The 14041-nt window shown below is 34.8% G+C and overlaps 1 protein-coding gene across 1 annotated transcript; it reads right to left on the bottom strand.

Moving 5' to 3' along the window:
* Window positions 1-240: 240 nt before the first annotated feature.
* On the bottom strand, window positions 241-1198 carry LOC120346683 (uncharacterized). The gene is made up of 4 exons (XM_078114357.1): window positions 1093-1198; window positions 854-910; window positions 664-717; window positions 241-413 (listed from the first exon to the last, which is right to left on the bottom strand). The coding sequence occupies exons 1-4, from the start codon at window positions 1163-1165 to the stop codon at window positions 241-243; spliced, it is 357 nt and encodes a 118-aa protein (XP_077970483.1). The 5' UTR covers window positions 1166-1198.
* Window positions 1199-14041: the final 12843 nt, after the last annotated feature.

Genomic DNA, 14041 nt, shown 5'->3' with positions numbered 1-14041 from the left:
TTAAAATGACAGGAGGGATGCCGATCAAACAAGGGGCATGGAACAAAGACAAAATGAAAGAAGGGTTGCCGTTGCTGATCAAACAAGGGATGCGCTATGTACCAACTTATGGGAGAATTTCCCACATCTACTACAGACTAGATTCTAATATTATCAAGAATGGGACAGTAGAAATTATTAACAATGAAAATCTTAAGTTCTGACTGGACAAGTCTGAAAAGCTATGTCAACTGCAAGATTTCATAATGCTGTAAACCACTCGCGAGCCTTGCTGATCGCCTCTATAACTTTAGCAGTGTTTTGATTAATGGCAGTTATCAGCGCTTCCAAATCTTCCTTGGCTGCAGCTCTGTCTTCCTCTGCTTGTTTCTTATTGCTTTCCATCATCAGCTTCACTGCATTTTCTAGTTCCCCTGCACAAAATTAAACAAATTCCTGTTGGTCATTTATCTCTTATTCTGTTCATTTCTGCTGAACTGTATTAAAGATTGTGAATTTCTGCACTTACCTACTACATCAACTAAGAATTCTGTGTTTTACAGCAACCATTTTACTAATACACTCATATTTATTGATACTTTGAGACACAATCTAAAAAAAATTTAATCTGGAATAATCGGCTTTCTGTAGATAATCATCTATTGGTAAAACTATTTTTCTTACTTGTTCCCTTGTCTGCAACTGCCCCTTTTCTCCTAAATGATCGTTGACTTGTTCCTGTTTGAGGAATGAAACAATCCATTTACAGTTAGAGCTAATTTCACTTCTAAAATAAACAAAAAATTTAAAACGGTCTCGTCCGTATCAGTTAGTCATTTTGTTGGCCTAGACAGTATTTATTTAAGTTGCTAACCTTGAAGTAGAACATTTGAAGACGATTCCCCCGAAGAATTGAAACCGCCATTTTCACCTGAAAACAGAAACATTAAACCCAGGGAAAGAAATGCCGACAAAAGACTAATTCGCCAGTCCGAGTCGTGTCATTCAAGGTTTTAAGAATAACTTGTAGAATAAACAAAAAATGTAAAATGGTTTCGTCCATATTAGTTCGTGATTTTGCTGCTCTAGACAGTATTTATTCAAGTTGCTAACCTTGAAGTAGAACATTTGAAGACGATTCCCCCGAAGAATTGAAACCGCCATTTTCACCTGAAAACAGAGACATTAAAGACAGGGAAAGAAATGTGACCAAAGGACTAATTCGCCAGTCCGAGTCGTGTCATTCAAGGTTTTATGAATCTCGACTCTGGTGATGGTTTACACTCTGTAACAACAAACAGGCACACTTGTCTTTGGCACACACCTTCCCAAAACAAATAATTTGCCTGAAAGAACAGCAGTCAAATAAATATGTATGGCTAGTGTGGTTGATAAGTTGGTGAGGAAATTTATCATATGTACCTTGTATCTGGTTTTCTTCGACAGTTGAAGTTTCTGCTGTTTCTGAAAATTGGTTTTAAATCGGACGATAATGCTTTATTGGCATATGATCAGATTGAAACTAATGCTGACATAAAAAAAAACGGTGCTCCCAAAGTATGTGCACCAAGATGGCGCACAACCTGAACCCTAGCCTGGTACACATACTATATTTAGGTTGTGCGCCATCTTGGTTCACATACTTAAGGAGCTCCAAAATAACTTGTGTTAATTTCTGTTAAGTGTAGTTTGCCAAAAATAAAATGTTTTATTCCAGAGTTTATAACATACCTTCATCATTTGTATTGTCTGTTTCTGTTGCAAAGTCATCCTGAGGAGAGTCTGCAACTTGTATTTCACTCTGTTCTAAATAATAAAGTCACAATCCATAAATCATACGGTATCATAATTCCAAATCATTCGATTCATTACACAGTTCTACAAGTTATAATAGTTGCGAGCAAGAATGATCAAGAACGAACAAATTACTATGCTGCCAGATACAGCATTTAGAAATTATATGGGAAGTGATGATGCAAGAAGTAAAACAAAATGAAACTGATGCTGACATAAAAAAAAACGGTGCATGATAAAAATTAATTATCTGAATCTATCCCACTTTTTACTAAAATAAAGATTTTGCTATAAGTATTAATATTAAATGCTAATGATTTAAAATTGACAAGTTCTGTACTAAAATATTCCCAATTATTCCTTAAATAAAAGCTTAACTATTTCTTAATCAACTTGTAATGAATGCAATCCCTACCTTCAATTTCCACAACTTCTTGTGATTCAATCTCTGAAATATTCACATCAGTAGTCATTATTAGCCTACAATATTTTTAATATAGAAGGGGTATTGCTAAAATGCATAGTGCAATTCAATAATTGATATGGTACAATTTAGCATTACATTAAGAGCAAAAACCTTTATAAACAGCCAATTTTAAGTCTACAGAATGGGAAAATTTAAAGTGTGTCAGCAGTGGTGATTCACCACACTTTTGAATTATTTTGGTAAAACGTTCAACAACACGCAATAAGAGTAAAATCGGGCAAAATATGTCATAGCTGCAAATACCTGAAGAATCGATGCCACCTGATGTACCAGGCTGCAGAACCTAAAACAGCAAGAAAATTCATTCCACCAATATCTGTTATGAGCAGAAAATGAGACGCGCTGTTCTTACAATATTTCGTGGTCGATGTCCCAGTATTAAATTCATTTCGTCAAAGTATGGCCATGTAATTTCACCATATCCTGCTGCACCGGACTTATTTAAAGAAGCCAAAATCTTTTGATATTCCATTTTAAGTTTTTTCAACTTGCCGGCACATTGAGCACTGTAAACAGTTTTTGAATTATATTAGTAAAGTAATCGCAAAGATACTACTGAAATAAATAGTTTTAGTATTGGGATAGTCAAATTCACATATGGATTTATCTGTGAAAATAGCATCAATTAGGCTCAGTGAATATATTGTTCATCTAATTACTTTACCACAAGTGCACATTCATATAAGACCCTTTCTTATATATTTGCTTAGTCTGACAATTGAGAATTGTAACATTTTGTTAAAATGTTTAAAACTTCATTAACGTCATCTTTCAAAGGCAAATAAATTTTGTTCAAGCTTTCTTTAAACTAATTTTGTACCTTAAAACTAGATTCTAAATAATTCATTATATCAAATACAGTCAAATGTATTTTTAACAAATATCAACACAACTGTGACTTCTGAAAATAACTCATTAAAATTACTATGAGGTTAGTTACTTACACTGTGAAATGCTGTCCACTCGCCTCTATGAGACACTGGACTCGTTCAAAAATGACTCTTTTTCGAGCGCTTCTTCTGTCTATAACATTTGCCACATCCACAGCCATGACAGCTGCATGCAGTGACTTTATATCTTCATGCCGCCATACGGCTTTGACATTAAAATTTATATTTGCCATAATTTTTATTTTATTTTCCTACAATACAGCATAAAATAAAGTGGTAAATATATGATTTGGCCTCTACCAAGATATTCATACTGTTTTGAACATTTTGAAATTAAGCATGTAAGCTTATTTAATTTTCGAATTCAACTTCCTTTCACCACATATCAGTATGGCTGGGCCAACTATTAGCAATATAAACATCTGACCGCTATAACTATCCTAAATTGTTAGAAAAAGTAACCAAGATCTCCGACATAGCTTTCACAATACTGATTGACACTAGTCTATAGATTTAAAAATAGTCAGATTAATTTAATTTTGTAATTTGTCATATGACGTTATTATAAATTACATAGTAAGAAATAACAGGTTTAATCTTTTACAGTTCTTTATACCTACGGCATGGAGCACCACTTAATGTTGCACCAAGGTATATAAATTATGGTAAAATCTGTAACATAAACCATTGGCGGTTCAACCATTCTCCAGTCCTCGGTTCACTGAACAGCTGAACTACAACAATAAATAATATATATACAGAGTGTCCCAAAAGTAGGTGGTGGCCCAAAAGTAGGTATACAGGTATTAAACTATTTTATATGCTTTGAAGCTACTTGCAGTTCACTTTATGTTATAGGGAAAGATTATTAATTTGGACAAACATTTTTAAATACATAGAAAAAGGCTAATAATTAGTATTGACGAAATTCTCCAGGTAACCGTAAAGAGGATCCGTAAACTAATTCGGACGATGACAAACCTAAATCTAACATTTTTAAATACATAGAAAAAAGCTAATAATTAGTATTGACGAAATTCTATGTATTTAAAAATGTTTGTCCAAATTAATAATCTTTCCCTATAATGTTACTTGTTGAGTACCACAAATCCGCAGCACAGTTCACATACGCAGTGGTGGTTGGAGTCGAGAAACATGATCTGACTATTGGGTGAATTAGGGCCCAGACTCCAATGCACACACACCAATGCATATGCAATACCTAGACAAGATACAAAAATAGTACAATTCCAGTGCCGCCGAAAAGAGTTGACACCAGGCAATTTCTCCTGTTTGACTAGTACTGTGATCTAAATAATTTAACGTGTGTCAAAATTTCACACTCTTTTAGCATATTTTCACAGTACATAATTTCTGAGTTTTTACAGTAAGATCAGATTTTTCTTAGAATATCGGTTATAACTGAGCTGCTGATTATCCTATTAGATTTTGTAATGTGATCTAAATAGTTCAAGGTGTGTTTTAAAGATTTCACACAAGGCAATCTCTCTCGTTTAATTTTGTACTGTGATCTAAATAGTTTAACGCGTGTCAAAGATTTGAAATAAGGTAATCTTAACATATTCGAATAAAACTACATTTTGTGTTGTAAATGACGTTGTATTATAGTACAATGTTTTATATTAATTATTTACAGAAAATTTTTTTACACGTTTCTATGTTTGTCCAATCCGAAAAATGGTGAAAGTCCTATTTATATTTTTCCAAAAGTCCATCAGAAATGTATGTTTGAAACAAATCACCAGACTTACGGAGTGTTATGAAGGGTTCCACTTACAAAGCAAGTCGATGAATATTTTTCTTGATTTACTAATATACTTTAATTATATTTTTAATAAGTACTAAATCATATTGTACTTTCTGGAAATTTATAGCAGATAGTAGAATTTTTCTAACGGCGATAACAAATTCCAAGATCGCAAAACATATGTATTAAAACTAAATATAATCGGGCAATATATTCTCACACTATCATGTTCGCAAATTGTCGTGGCATATTAAAGAAGTAATGCTTTCAGCTTGTCATAAGTCGAGGCAGCCGCGAGTGATCATGAAAACAGTAAATTAAAATAGAAAGACAATTTGAATTCTCGTCGTTGTCATCGATTGAATATTGTGCAACAGAACAGGCCATTTGTACACTAACAAACGCGTAATTGCTGCGAATTTCCGATTTTGAACTTTGTTAATATTCTTTTGTGTTTGGTTTTATTAATACTTCTTCACACAGAGTACGGTTGCAATAAACGCACGTTGAGTCCCCAAAGGTTTTCGTCCGTGAAAAAATAGTCCGCGATCAGAAAAGGTTGGGAAGCGCTGCGGGATAGACTAAACTAAGTTATCAGTGCCCGTAAGCGACACGTGGTTGATTAATATTAATACAAATGACGGTTTCAAACACGTAAACCAGCTTATAAACGCCAACACATCAAAACGCTCTCAAAATAAGTATAAAATTTTTTGCAATAGTAAAGTATAGGAAGAATTTTTGCTAGGGTCAAGAGTCGAAGACACGTGCTATGGACCAGTCCAGTTTTTAGAAATTGCCTTCGCCTGCTATTGTCCACGAACAAATTGAGATGAGCATGTTTTCGTCCGTCTAGTGAATTAGGTCACAAAAGATGAAGTGCCACTTTATAAAATGCTCTCATAAATGCCATTGTTTCCCCCCGCTAAAAAGGGGCTTTTTCGGTGGTACGCGGCCGGAGTAAAAACGGTAAAGTGGTTCGCGGTCAGTACAAGGTTGAAAACCACTGCTCTAGATCATGTGGAACTCATCGTACGAGTTCATTTTTAAATAAAACCAACTTAATACCATTTGACGATACACATGAATGTTGTACAAAACAGTTTAAGTTTGAAACAAAGTTGAATTTTCCGGCGAAACGTTCGTTGTCTTTGTGCCAAAACATATTTTTGTCAAGGTGATAATACTTCTAAATTCGCCACGAAAGGTCTACAAAATATTCATCAGAATATAACGTTTGATAAAATGCGAAATGTTCTCTTCTCTAAAAATCCAACTGGTGGGTTTAATGTTAACTATAAACTATATAAAAACAAAACGTACATATATGAACAATACCGAAATGAATTGCCTTACTTTTACGTGAAGAGAAGAGTTCACAGCAATGGAATTTCTACCAGCCCTTTGTTAATTTAGTTACACCATGTTTTTACATTCAATAAAGTGTTCTTCAAAAGTGTATATCAGATGTTATAATTTTATCTATTATTTCTACTTTACATCCAAGTTTTCTTCACCTAACCTTTCCATACATATTTTCTCGAACTACACTTTATATTTACTTCCCATTATGTTATCTTTCTCTTCTCATTTACGTGCTTTTATTTTAATCCCCATTCTGTTATTTTTACAGTTCATATTATATTCTTTAATTTTATAAAATCAATTGAAAAAATGAACAAACCACAAATTCCCATCTACACAGAAGCTATACTGAAAGTATGTTTAGTTAAAATATATATATAATTTAAAAGCTATTTCAATCAATGTGGTTCACGTAATGTTTTTTTTTTCTACAGGCGTTGGAGTTTTAGGAGTGGACAGATAGCGATCCCGACTCTTAACGGGACCATTTTGCGTCCGTATCATTTACCGAGCTAGGAGGTATGAGAGGAAAGGGAAGAATGCCGGTGATACACGCTATTCGGACTGTATTGTCCCACTAACATGTTGGTTTGAAATGTATATGAATCTCTGGCATGAACGTTTTTAGTATCTACAATTTACAATTTTTTTTTAATATACCACTGTGCCTATATTCTTTTATATGTGTATTTGTGCCTGTGGGTGGTAATGTGTTTTCTACTATTCGTAAATATACTTCAATATAATCACTTACAAACCTGTTCAATATTTTTTTTTGATAATCCTCAGATTAATCAGTTAGATTTTTCTCTCCCTCGGTTCAGTTGGCAATTAAGAGAGCAAAAATACGATTGATAGCTCCTCCGTTTGAACAATATCGCGATTTTTCTTTCTCCCCAGGTCGCCGAGGTCTTATCGATTATACAAGCGATTCCACCCCCGTTTAAACAAAACACAATTCTTTCTCTCTCCCAGTTCTGTTTTAACATGTCAAGGTCTTATCGACTAGGACATAGGTTCTCAAAGTGCTCCGTACGGAGCCCCAGGGCTCCGCGAGAGAAACCCAGGGGCTCCGCGAGCTATTCGATTACATTTCAAAATAATGACTAGTTTTATAACTGTTCAAAGAAGCAATAACAGCTTTGATAAAATTTGACAACAATATAGCCTCGAAATATGGCAAAGAGGAGGAATTAAAAAATGACATTATTTATAAGCTGGAGCGCAGCCAGGATTCTCAAGAGGCGGGGATTTGAATCGGAAATTTCCGCGCAACATTCTTTGCGATTATAAAAAACGGATAAGGAGATTTCTGTTGCGTGAAATATTCAATGTGTGGCCGATGCGAGCATTTAAAGTGTCTTGTCGTAATAATTCAATTGTACTCATAGTTACTCAAGTTTCATTCGAGATTACTATTAGGATTACTAAAATGAAAGAATATTATTCTAAAATAACATAAAATACGCGATAAACTGCCAACTATAAATAAATTAGAGTGGTATTTTTGCGATCTTGGAATTTGTCAAACTTGATTTGTTCTTTTGCACTCGAGATCATTATTAAGCAAGATATCGCCGTTTAAAAAATCACAAGATCTGGGCAAAATACGATTGAAATTTATTTTAATGCATGCGGATCCGTCGGTAGTTTCAGAAAAAAAAAAAGGTAAATCGCGCACACAATTGACTGTGTTTCGATTTCGCAGTTACTATACGATGAATAACCAAAGAAAACCTAACATTACACCAAATTTTGTTATTTACAATGCCTATAAAAGCATTTTTAATCTGACGTGAGTCTGCTAAAACCAAACTTATAGTGTGATCTTTTATTTTAAGTTTTAATATTTTAGAATGCCGTTTTTCAATCAAGAAATTTGAGTTGCGGATTTACCTCTTTATTATTAATTTTTAATTTTAGCATTTCGTCGCCGATGACTATATGGTAACATGTTTTTCACATTGAACTCATAATTCCCCACGAGAACAAAAAAGCAATTATCGTCGCCATTGTGGAACAATACATGCATATGCCGAAGAAAATTTTTGATTTAGGTAGAATAAACACCGGCGTAAAGATGTTTAAAATCATGCCATGCTGACGAAAACTATCGGTGATTGTAACAAAATGCAATCGCGCACGTTATTAGCGGCCTTTTAAGTCTTCCGAAAATGTCAAAAGGGAAAAGATTCGACCCCTAGTTTATTAATATGTTTGTCAAGTGTCAAATTTACAGCTTTAGTAAGAGTAGGCCTATATATAATTTATCTTTGAAATTTTGATTTATTTATGACTTGCATTAACCCCATTAAAAAAAGGTTTAGCATTTAATTTAAGTACTTTTACCTTACTCAGGAATATTTATCGGAAAGCTACAATTTTAACATTTCTTTTGGGGCTCCGCGAATAATAGTCAACCTTTTTAGGGGCTCCGCGACACTGAGAGTTTGAGAACCCCTGGACTAGGAGATTTAAATACCCCCCTCTACGCAAATACTCTAATATCTGCTCAAAAAGCAGGACATGTGCAAGTCTCCAGTTCTGGGCAACCTGATATACTACTCCTATCCGGTATTTGCACCACGCAGTTGGAATTATAAGGCATTGCCAGACTCTCGCCATCAGGAGGCTCCGGATGGGCATGTGGTCACCCCGCTACAGTGGCAAACTAACTTGAAATAGACGCTGGAGAGAAGACTGAAGAGTCGCTGTTATCAGAAGACCTGGATTCAGTGGATTTTTTTCGTAGAGAACTTGGATTGAGTAGTCCAAATCGGGCTGGTAACCCAAGATGGAGTTTTAACATATTGGCTTGGTTAAATTACTTCACCTCGACATTCAGAGCGCTGGGTTAGAATCATATCGCGTCAACGTCAATTCAGCATCTGGCGTTAACTGTACTGCAACCGAATTATTTAAAATTCTGTACAACAAGTAGTTTTCCAATGATTTCAACATTACCAATAAGAACATTACCAATATGTATATTAGTCAGTCTAGAAAACTTGCCCTGTCGCGTTTTGTTTCATATACATGGTTAGCCTAATTGTAAACCTCTGATGCCCGGTTTTATCCATCATCCTGTCAATGCATCTGAGATGACTACGTGACAAATTAGTGTCATATTGGTAACTAGACGAGATGTTTGTAGTGGATAATAATACGTCTTTTCTACTCCAGGATAAATATGAAAATACCCGGGTACGAGTTTGCCAACGCTCTTCTAATTACCCTGCGTGAATCGCAGGTTCGAGTCACGTGGAGGATGAATGAGTGTGAGGATTGCTGGTCGTAGGCGCCTCGTTGTCGTAGGGTGGTTCACACCAGCCGCTGGTCGCGTGCGGCTTCATTGTATATAAAGTCTGTGCATAACAAAACAAATACCTGGTTAACTAATCATTAATTGGTTAAATGAATTGGTTTAAAAATTCCATATAGTTTGCAAGAATATGGCTTTCTCTTCTATAAATATTTGTCTGTCTATTCAAACAATTAGCTCTCCATAAGCTCTTTTCACAGATTTCACAGAAATATGGTTTTCCCTTTTTCTATGGATTTGTGTATGTCTTTACAAACTAATCGCTCTCAGAAATCTCTTCCCATGTGTTGTTTTTTCAATGAATTCGATTCTATATATTTTTTGGTAATCTTTGACGCTTACTATTTACTTAAAGTCGACTTAGTTTTCTACTTTTAAATTTTTAAAAACCACTCCAACAAAAATCTACTGCACTTCGGAATTGAAAAATTTGGCCTTCCCACAGAATTAGTTTATTTACGTCTTCTCAATTTACACACCATATTGAAGCTCTATCCACATGTTTCACGATATTGTGAAAATCTTTTCAGTATGAGTTTATGTTAGCCTAATTCACTATATTTGCTTTTAAAAAAGGCCTTCCCACATGTTTCACAAGCTTACGATCTTCCCCAAGTATGATTTGTTTATGCCTATTCAAATTAGACGCTTTCAAAAATCTGTAACCAAATTCACAATAATACCGCTCCCAGTATAAGTATGTTTTTTTTTTCAATACACGCTATCGCGAAGCTCTTGCTTGATGTTTCACTGCAGTACGACCTCTACCCCATATGAATTTTTGTATGCCATTTTCAAATTACATGCTATTGCCCATTTTTTCCCGCATGTTTAACAAGAATATAGTCTAACTCCGTCTGGAATTTGTATATGGCCTCTTAGACTGCTCCCTATCGAGAATCCCTTTCCACACGTTTCACAAGAATACGGACTCTTCCTTTAATTAGTTTGTTTACGTCTTTTTAAATTAGATCCTATAGAGAAGCCGTTCCTACATGTTTCTCAATATTATGGCTTCTCCAGGATAAGTTAGTTCATGCCAAGAACCTCTCCATATTGCTCTTTTCACATAGTTTCACAAGAATTTGGCTTTCCTTGTTATGTAGACTTTTTCAAATTACATGCTCGAAAAGATAATCCCGCATGTTTTTGCAAAATACGGCAACTCTCAAGTTTGATCTTTTAATTGCATAGTATAGTCATGTTTATTCCAGCTACAGCATCCTTGCAGTATATGCATACGGACCCACTAGCATAAGAGCATAGGGGGTTAGTCTCGCGCAACCTAATTCAAAGTCTCCAGTTTGAATTTAAAAAATTTTTCTAATGTTACAGGCTGTTACGAAGATTTTGTTTAATATTAAATATTGCCTTTTCACAGTTTGTGTTTGTTTTTTCATGTTACATGCTGTATAAAAGCCCATCCCACATGTTTCGTAATAATTTGGCTTTTCAAGAATATCTTCGGATTTTCTTTCTTATGATTGCGTGATTTGCGTGAAGACTTCAAATTGTACCCAAATATCTTCTCACATTGTTTTTTCCCAGTAAGAGTTTGTTTATGCTTCAGCACAGGGGTGTGCAAAGTGCAGCCCGCGTGCTAAATGCGGCCGGAAAAGAAAATTGTGCGGCTCACAGAGAAGCGCCAATTTTGAATGATGTGCGTCCAGTTTTCAATTAGGTTTAATAGGGTTCCCTTGGCGTTGCAAAGCTTATATCAAATTTATTATCTATGCATATGACTCGATGTCCTAACAGCAAAACGAACAACGCGAATCACAAAGTTGTCATTTGCTGGGCAGCGAGCAATTTCAGGAAAGTGCGGAGTAAACTAATGGATTAATAAGAACGGGCAATTGAAAATTAGGCAATTGGAAACCAGTGAAAAAAAACGAAAAAAAAAATTAAATGTTAGCAGATACTAGTAGTAAGTAGCTAACGTAGTTTGGTTTCAGCCTATAATTTGATTTTGTCTAAATCTAATTTAGAATAAGATTTGACAGAAAAATATTTGGAAATGAATCCTGGCGATTGTTACCGAAAACATCTTAACCAAGATAACATTCCACATTTGAAACAAACCGGCTGAGAGACGAAGACTTCGAAATGGATACCGAATTGCTAGGTGTTTCATTAAAGCAAATTTGGATAAAAGTAGACGGGAAAATAATCCAGCAGCACATTCTCACTGATTTCTTTAAAATTTGGTGTGTCAATGAAACCGAATAATAGTTTTCGGAATTTTATGCGTTTCAACTCATATTTCTACAAGGACCCCTAATAATGTCATAACGTCAATAGCAAGAAGACACTATTTTGTGTCTGCAACTAATAGAAAGCCTATGTTAAATGAAGGTGCGGCCCGCGGTTTTACACAGTTATTGATATCTGGCCCGCCTACAAAAAAGGTTGCACACCCCTGCTTTGGCAGATGACTAGCTTTAAAAAAACTCTTTAAAGTGCTGTCTGTATTTTCAACCTGCATGCTCTTAAAAAGTTATTTCCTTGTTTCACAAGAATACGGTCTTTTGCCAGTATAATTTTGTTTATTCCTATTTAAATTATATGTTTTTAAAAAGTTTACCAACTGTTTCACGGCTTCTCCCTAGTTTATGTATTTCATCCAAATACTCGCTATTGCAAATTTCTTCCCACCATGTTTCACAATATTATGGAGTTTTCTCAGTATGAGTTTGTGTATGAATTATCAAATTGCACAATTTCATTAATCTCTTACTACATGTTCCACAAAAATATGGCATTAAGTTTGTTAATGCTTTCTCAAATTACACGCTATAGAAGTTTTTACCACAAGTTTCACAAAAATATGGCTTCATTCCAAAACGACTTTGATCATTTATGACTTTCCAGATTAGACGCCATGTTGAAACTCGTCCCACACGTTTCACAATATTAAGGTCTCTCTCTAGGAAAACTTTGTTTAGGACATCTCAAATTACACGATATCAACGCAAAGCTAGATTTTTAAATTACAGCTATCACGAATCTCATTCCACATGTTTATAAAGAATGAAGCCCCACAGAATGAGTGTGTGTATGCTCTTTCAAATGACTCGCTCTCCTAAATGACTTTACCTGTTTATAAATTGTGTGAGCCCTAAAAAGGCATCTCGCATATTTTACAAGAATTTGGCTTTCCCCTTTTATGAATGTGTGTATAAGTATTTACACCGTCTTAAAAGGCTTTTTCAAATGTTTCACAAAAATCTTGTTGTCACCCAAGTATGAGTTTATTCATGCTTATTCAAATATTACGAGGTTTTGAAAATTTCTTCCACATGTTTCACAAGAATACGGCCCCTCCCCTGTATGAATTTTTTGTATGCTTTTTCCAAATTACACGCAATCGCGAATCTCTCCCCACATCTATATCACGAATATGACTTTCCCTTTCAAAGATTTCATGTGTGCCTTTTCAAACTATACACTCCTAAAAGCTTTTTTCAAATACTTTACGTACGACCGTTCCCCAGCATGATTCTGTTATGCCTTTTTAAAATACCCGCTCTCAAAAACTTTTCCTATATTTTACAAAAATATAGGTATCAACATCTATGATTTCGTGTGGATCTTTTCAAATTTCATGCTTTAGAAAAGCTCTTCCCACATTTTTCACAAGATTACGTCTACTTCCCAGTTTGATATGGTATGTTTTTTGATATTATATTTTGTCATGGAGCTTTCCCCACATGTTTATTAAAAACAGGGCCTTTCCCCAGCATGAGTATGCAGTATGCCCCAGTATGCATTTTCAAACCTCTTTGCGCATCTAAAAATATGACTTTTCCTTCCAGAATTCGTGCAGGTCTTTTTAAACTTTTCCTCTAAAAAGCTCTAAAAAAAGCTCTTTTCAAATATTTCACACAAAATTACGACCTTTCCCCCAGCGTGCACGTATGACTTTTCAAATTGCATGCTATAGCTAATTTTTTCCGACAGTTTAATAAGAAAACGACTTTTCTTCCCACAAGTTTTACAAAATAGTTTGTGTTTGCCTTTTTAAAATTACACGCTAACGCAAATCTCTTTCTACATGTTCACAAGAATATGGCTTTACTCTTCTACAAATTTGTACATGTCTTTTTCAAACTAATTGCTTTCAGAGAGCTCTTTCAACATGTTTCGCAAAAATACGGCCTTTTCTTGGCATGAGATTGTTTATTTTATTTCAAATTTTACGATATCGCTTAGCTCTTTCCTCGTGTTTCAATGTAATATGGTCCATCTTGAATACGAACTTTCCTTTCTTCTTCTTTGAATTCCTGTTGACCTTTTCATATTACAGGCTGTCAAAAGTTCATCCCACGTGTTTTACAAAAATTTGCCAACTCCACAGTTTGAGTTTGTATATCTTTTTAATACTGCGATAGCAACTTTCCCTACATGTTTGTCAAAATTTTTACCCGTACGAGTTT

Source organism: Styela clava, chromosome 7 (assembly GCF_964204865.1).
Source record: "Styela clava chromosome 7, kaStyClav1.hap1.2, whole genome shotgun sequence".
Taxonomy (NCBI): domain Eukaryota; kingdom Metazoa; phylum Chordata; class Ascidiacea; order Stolidobranchia; family Styelidae; genus Styela; species Styela clava.
This window is presented reverse-complemented; position numbering and strand designations above follow the sequence as displayed.

What these genes read in the sequence shown, in the direction of transcription:
- LOC120346683 (XM_078114357.1), bottom strand. Translation starts at nt 1,165, where the DNA reads ATGTCTCTGTTTTCAGGTGAAAATGGCGGTTTCAATTCTTCGGGGGAA. An exon ending in TTCAAATGTTCTACTTCAAG is followed by an intron (nt 911 to 1,092) that starts GTTAGCAACTTG and finishes TTCTGTTTTCAG; the next exon opens with GTGAAAATGGCGGTTTCAAT. An exon ending in AGTTGCAGACAAGGGAACAA is followed by an intron (nt 414 to 663) that starts GTAAGAAAAATA and finishes AATTTTGTGCAG; the next exon opens with GGGAACTAGAAAATGCAGTG.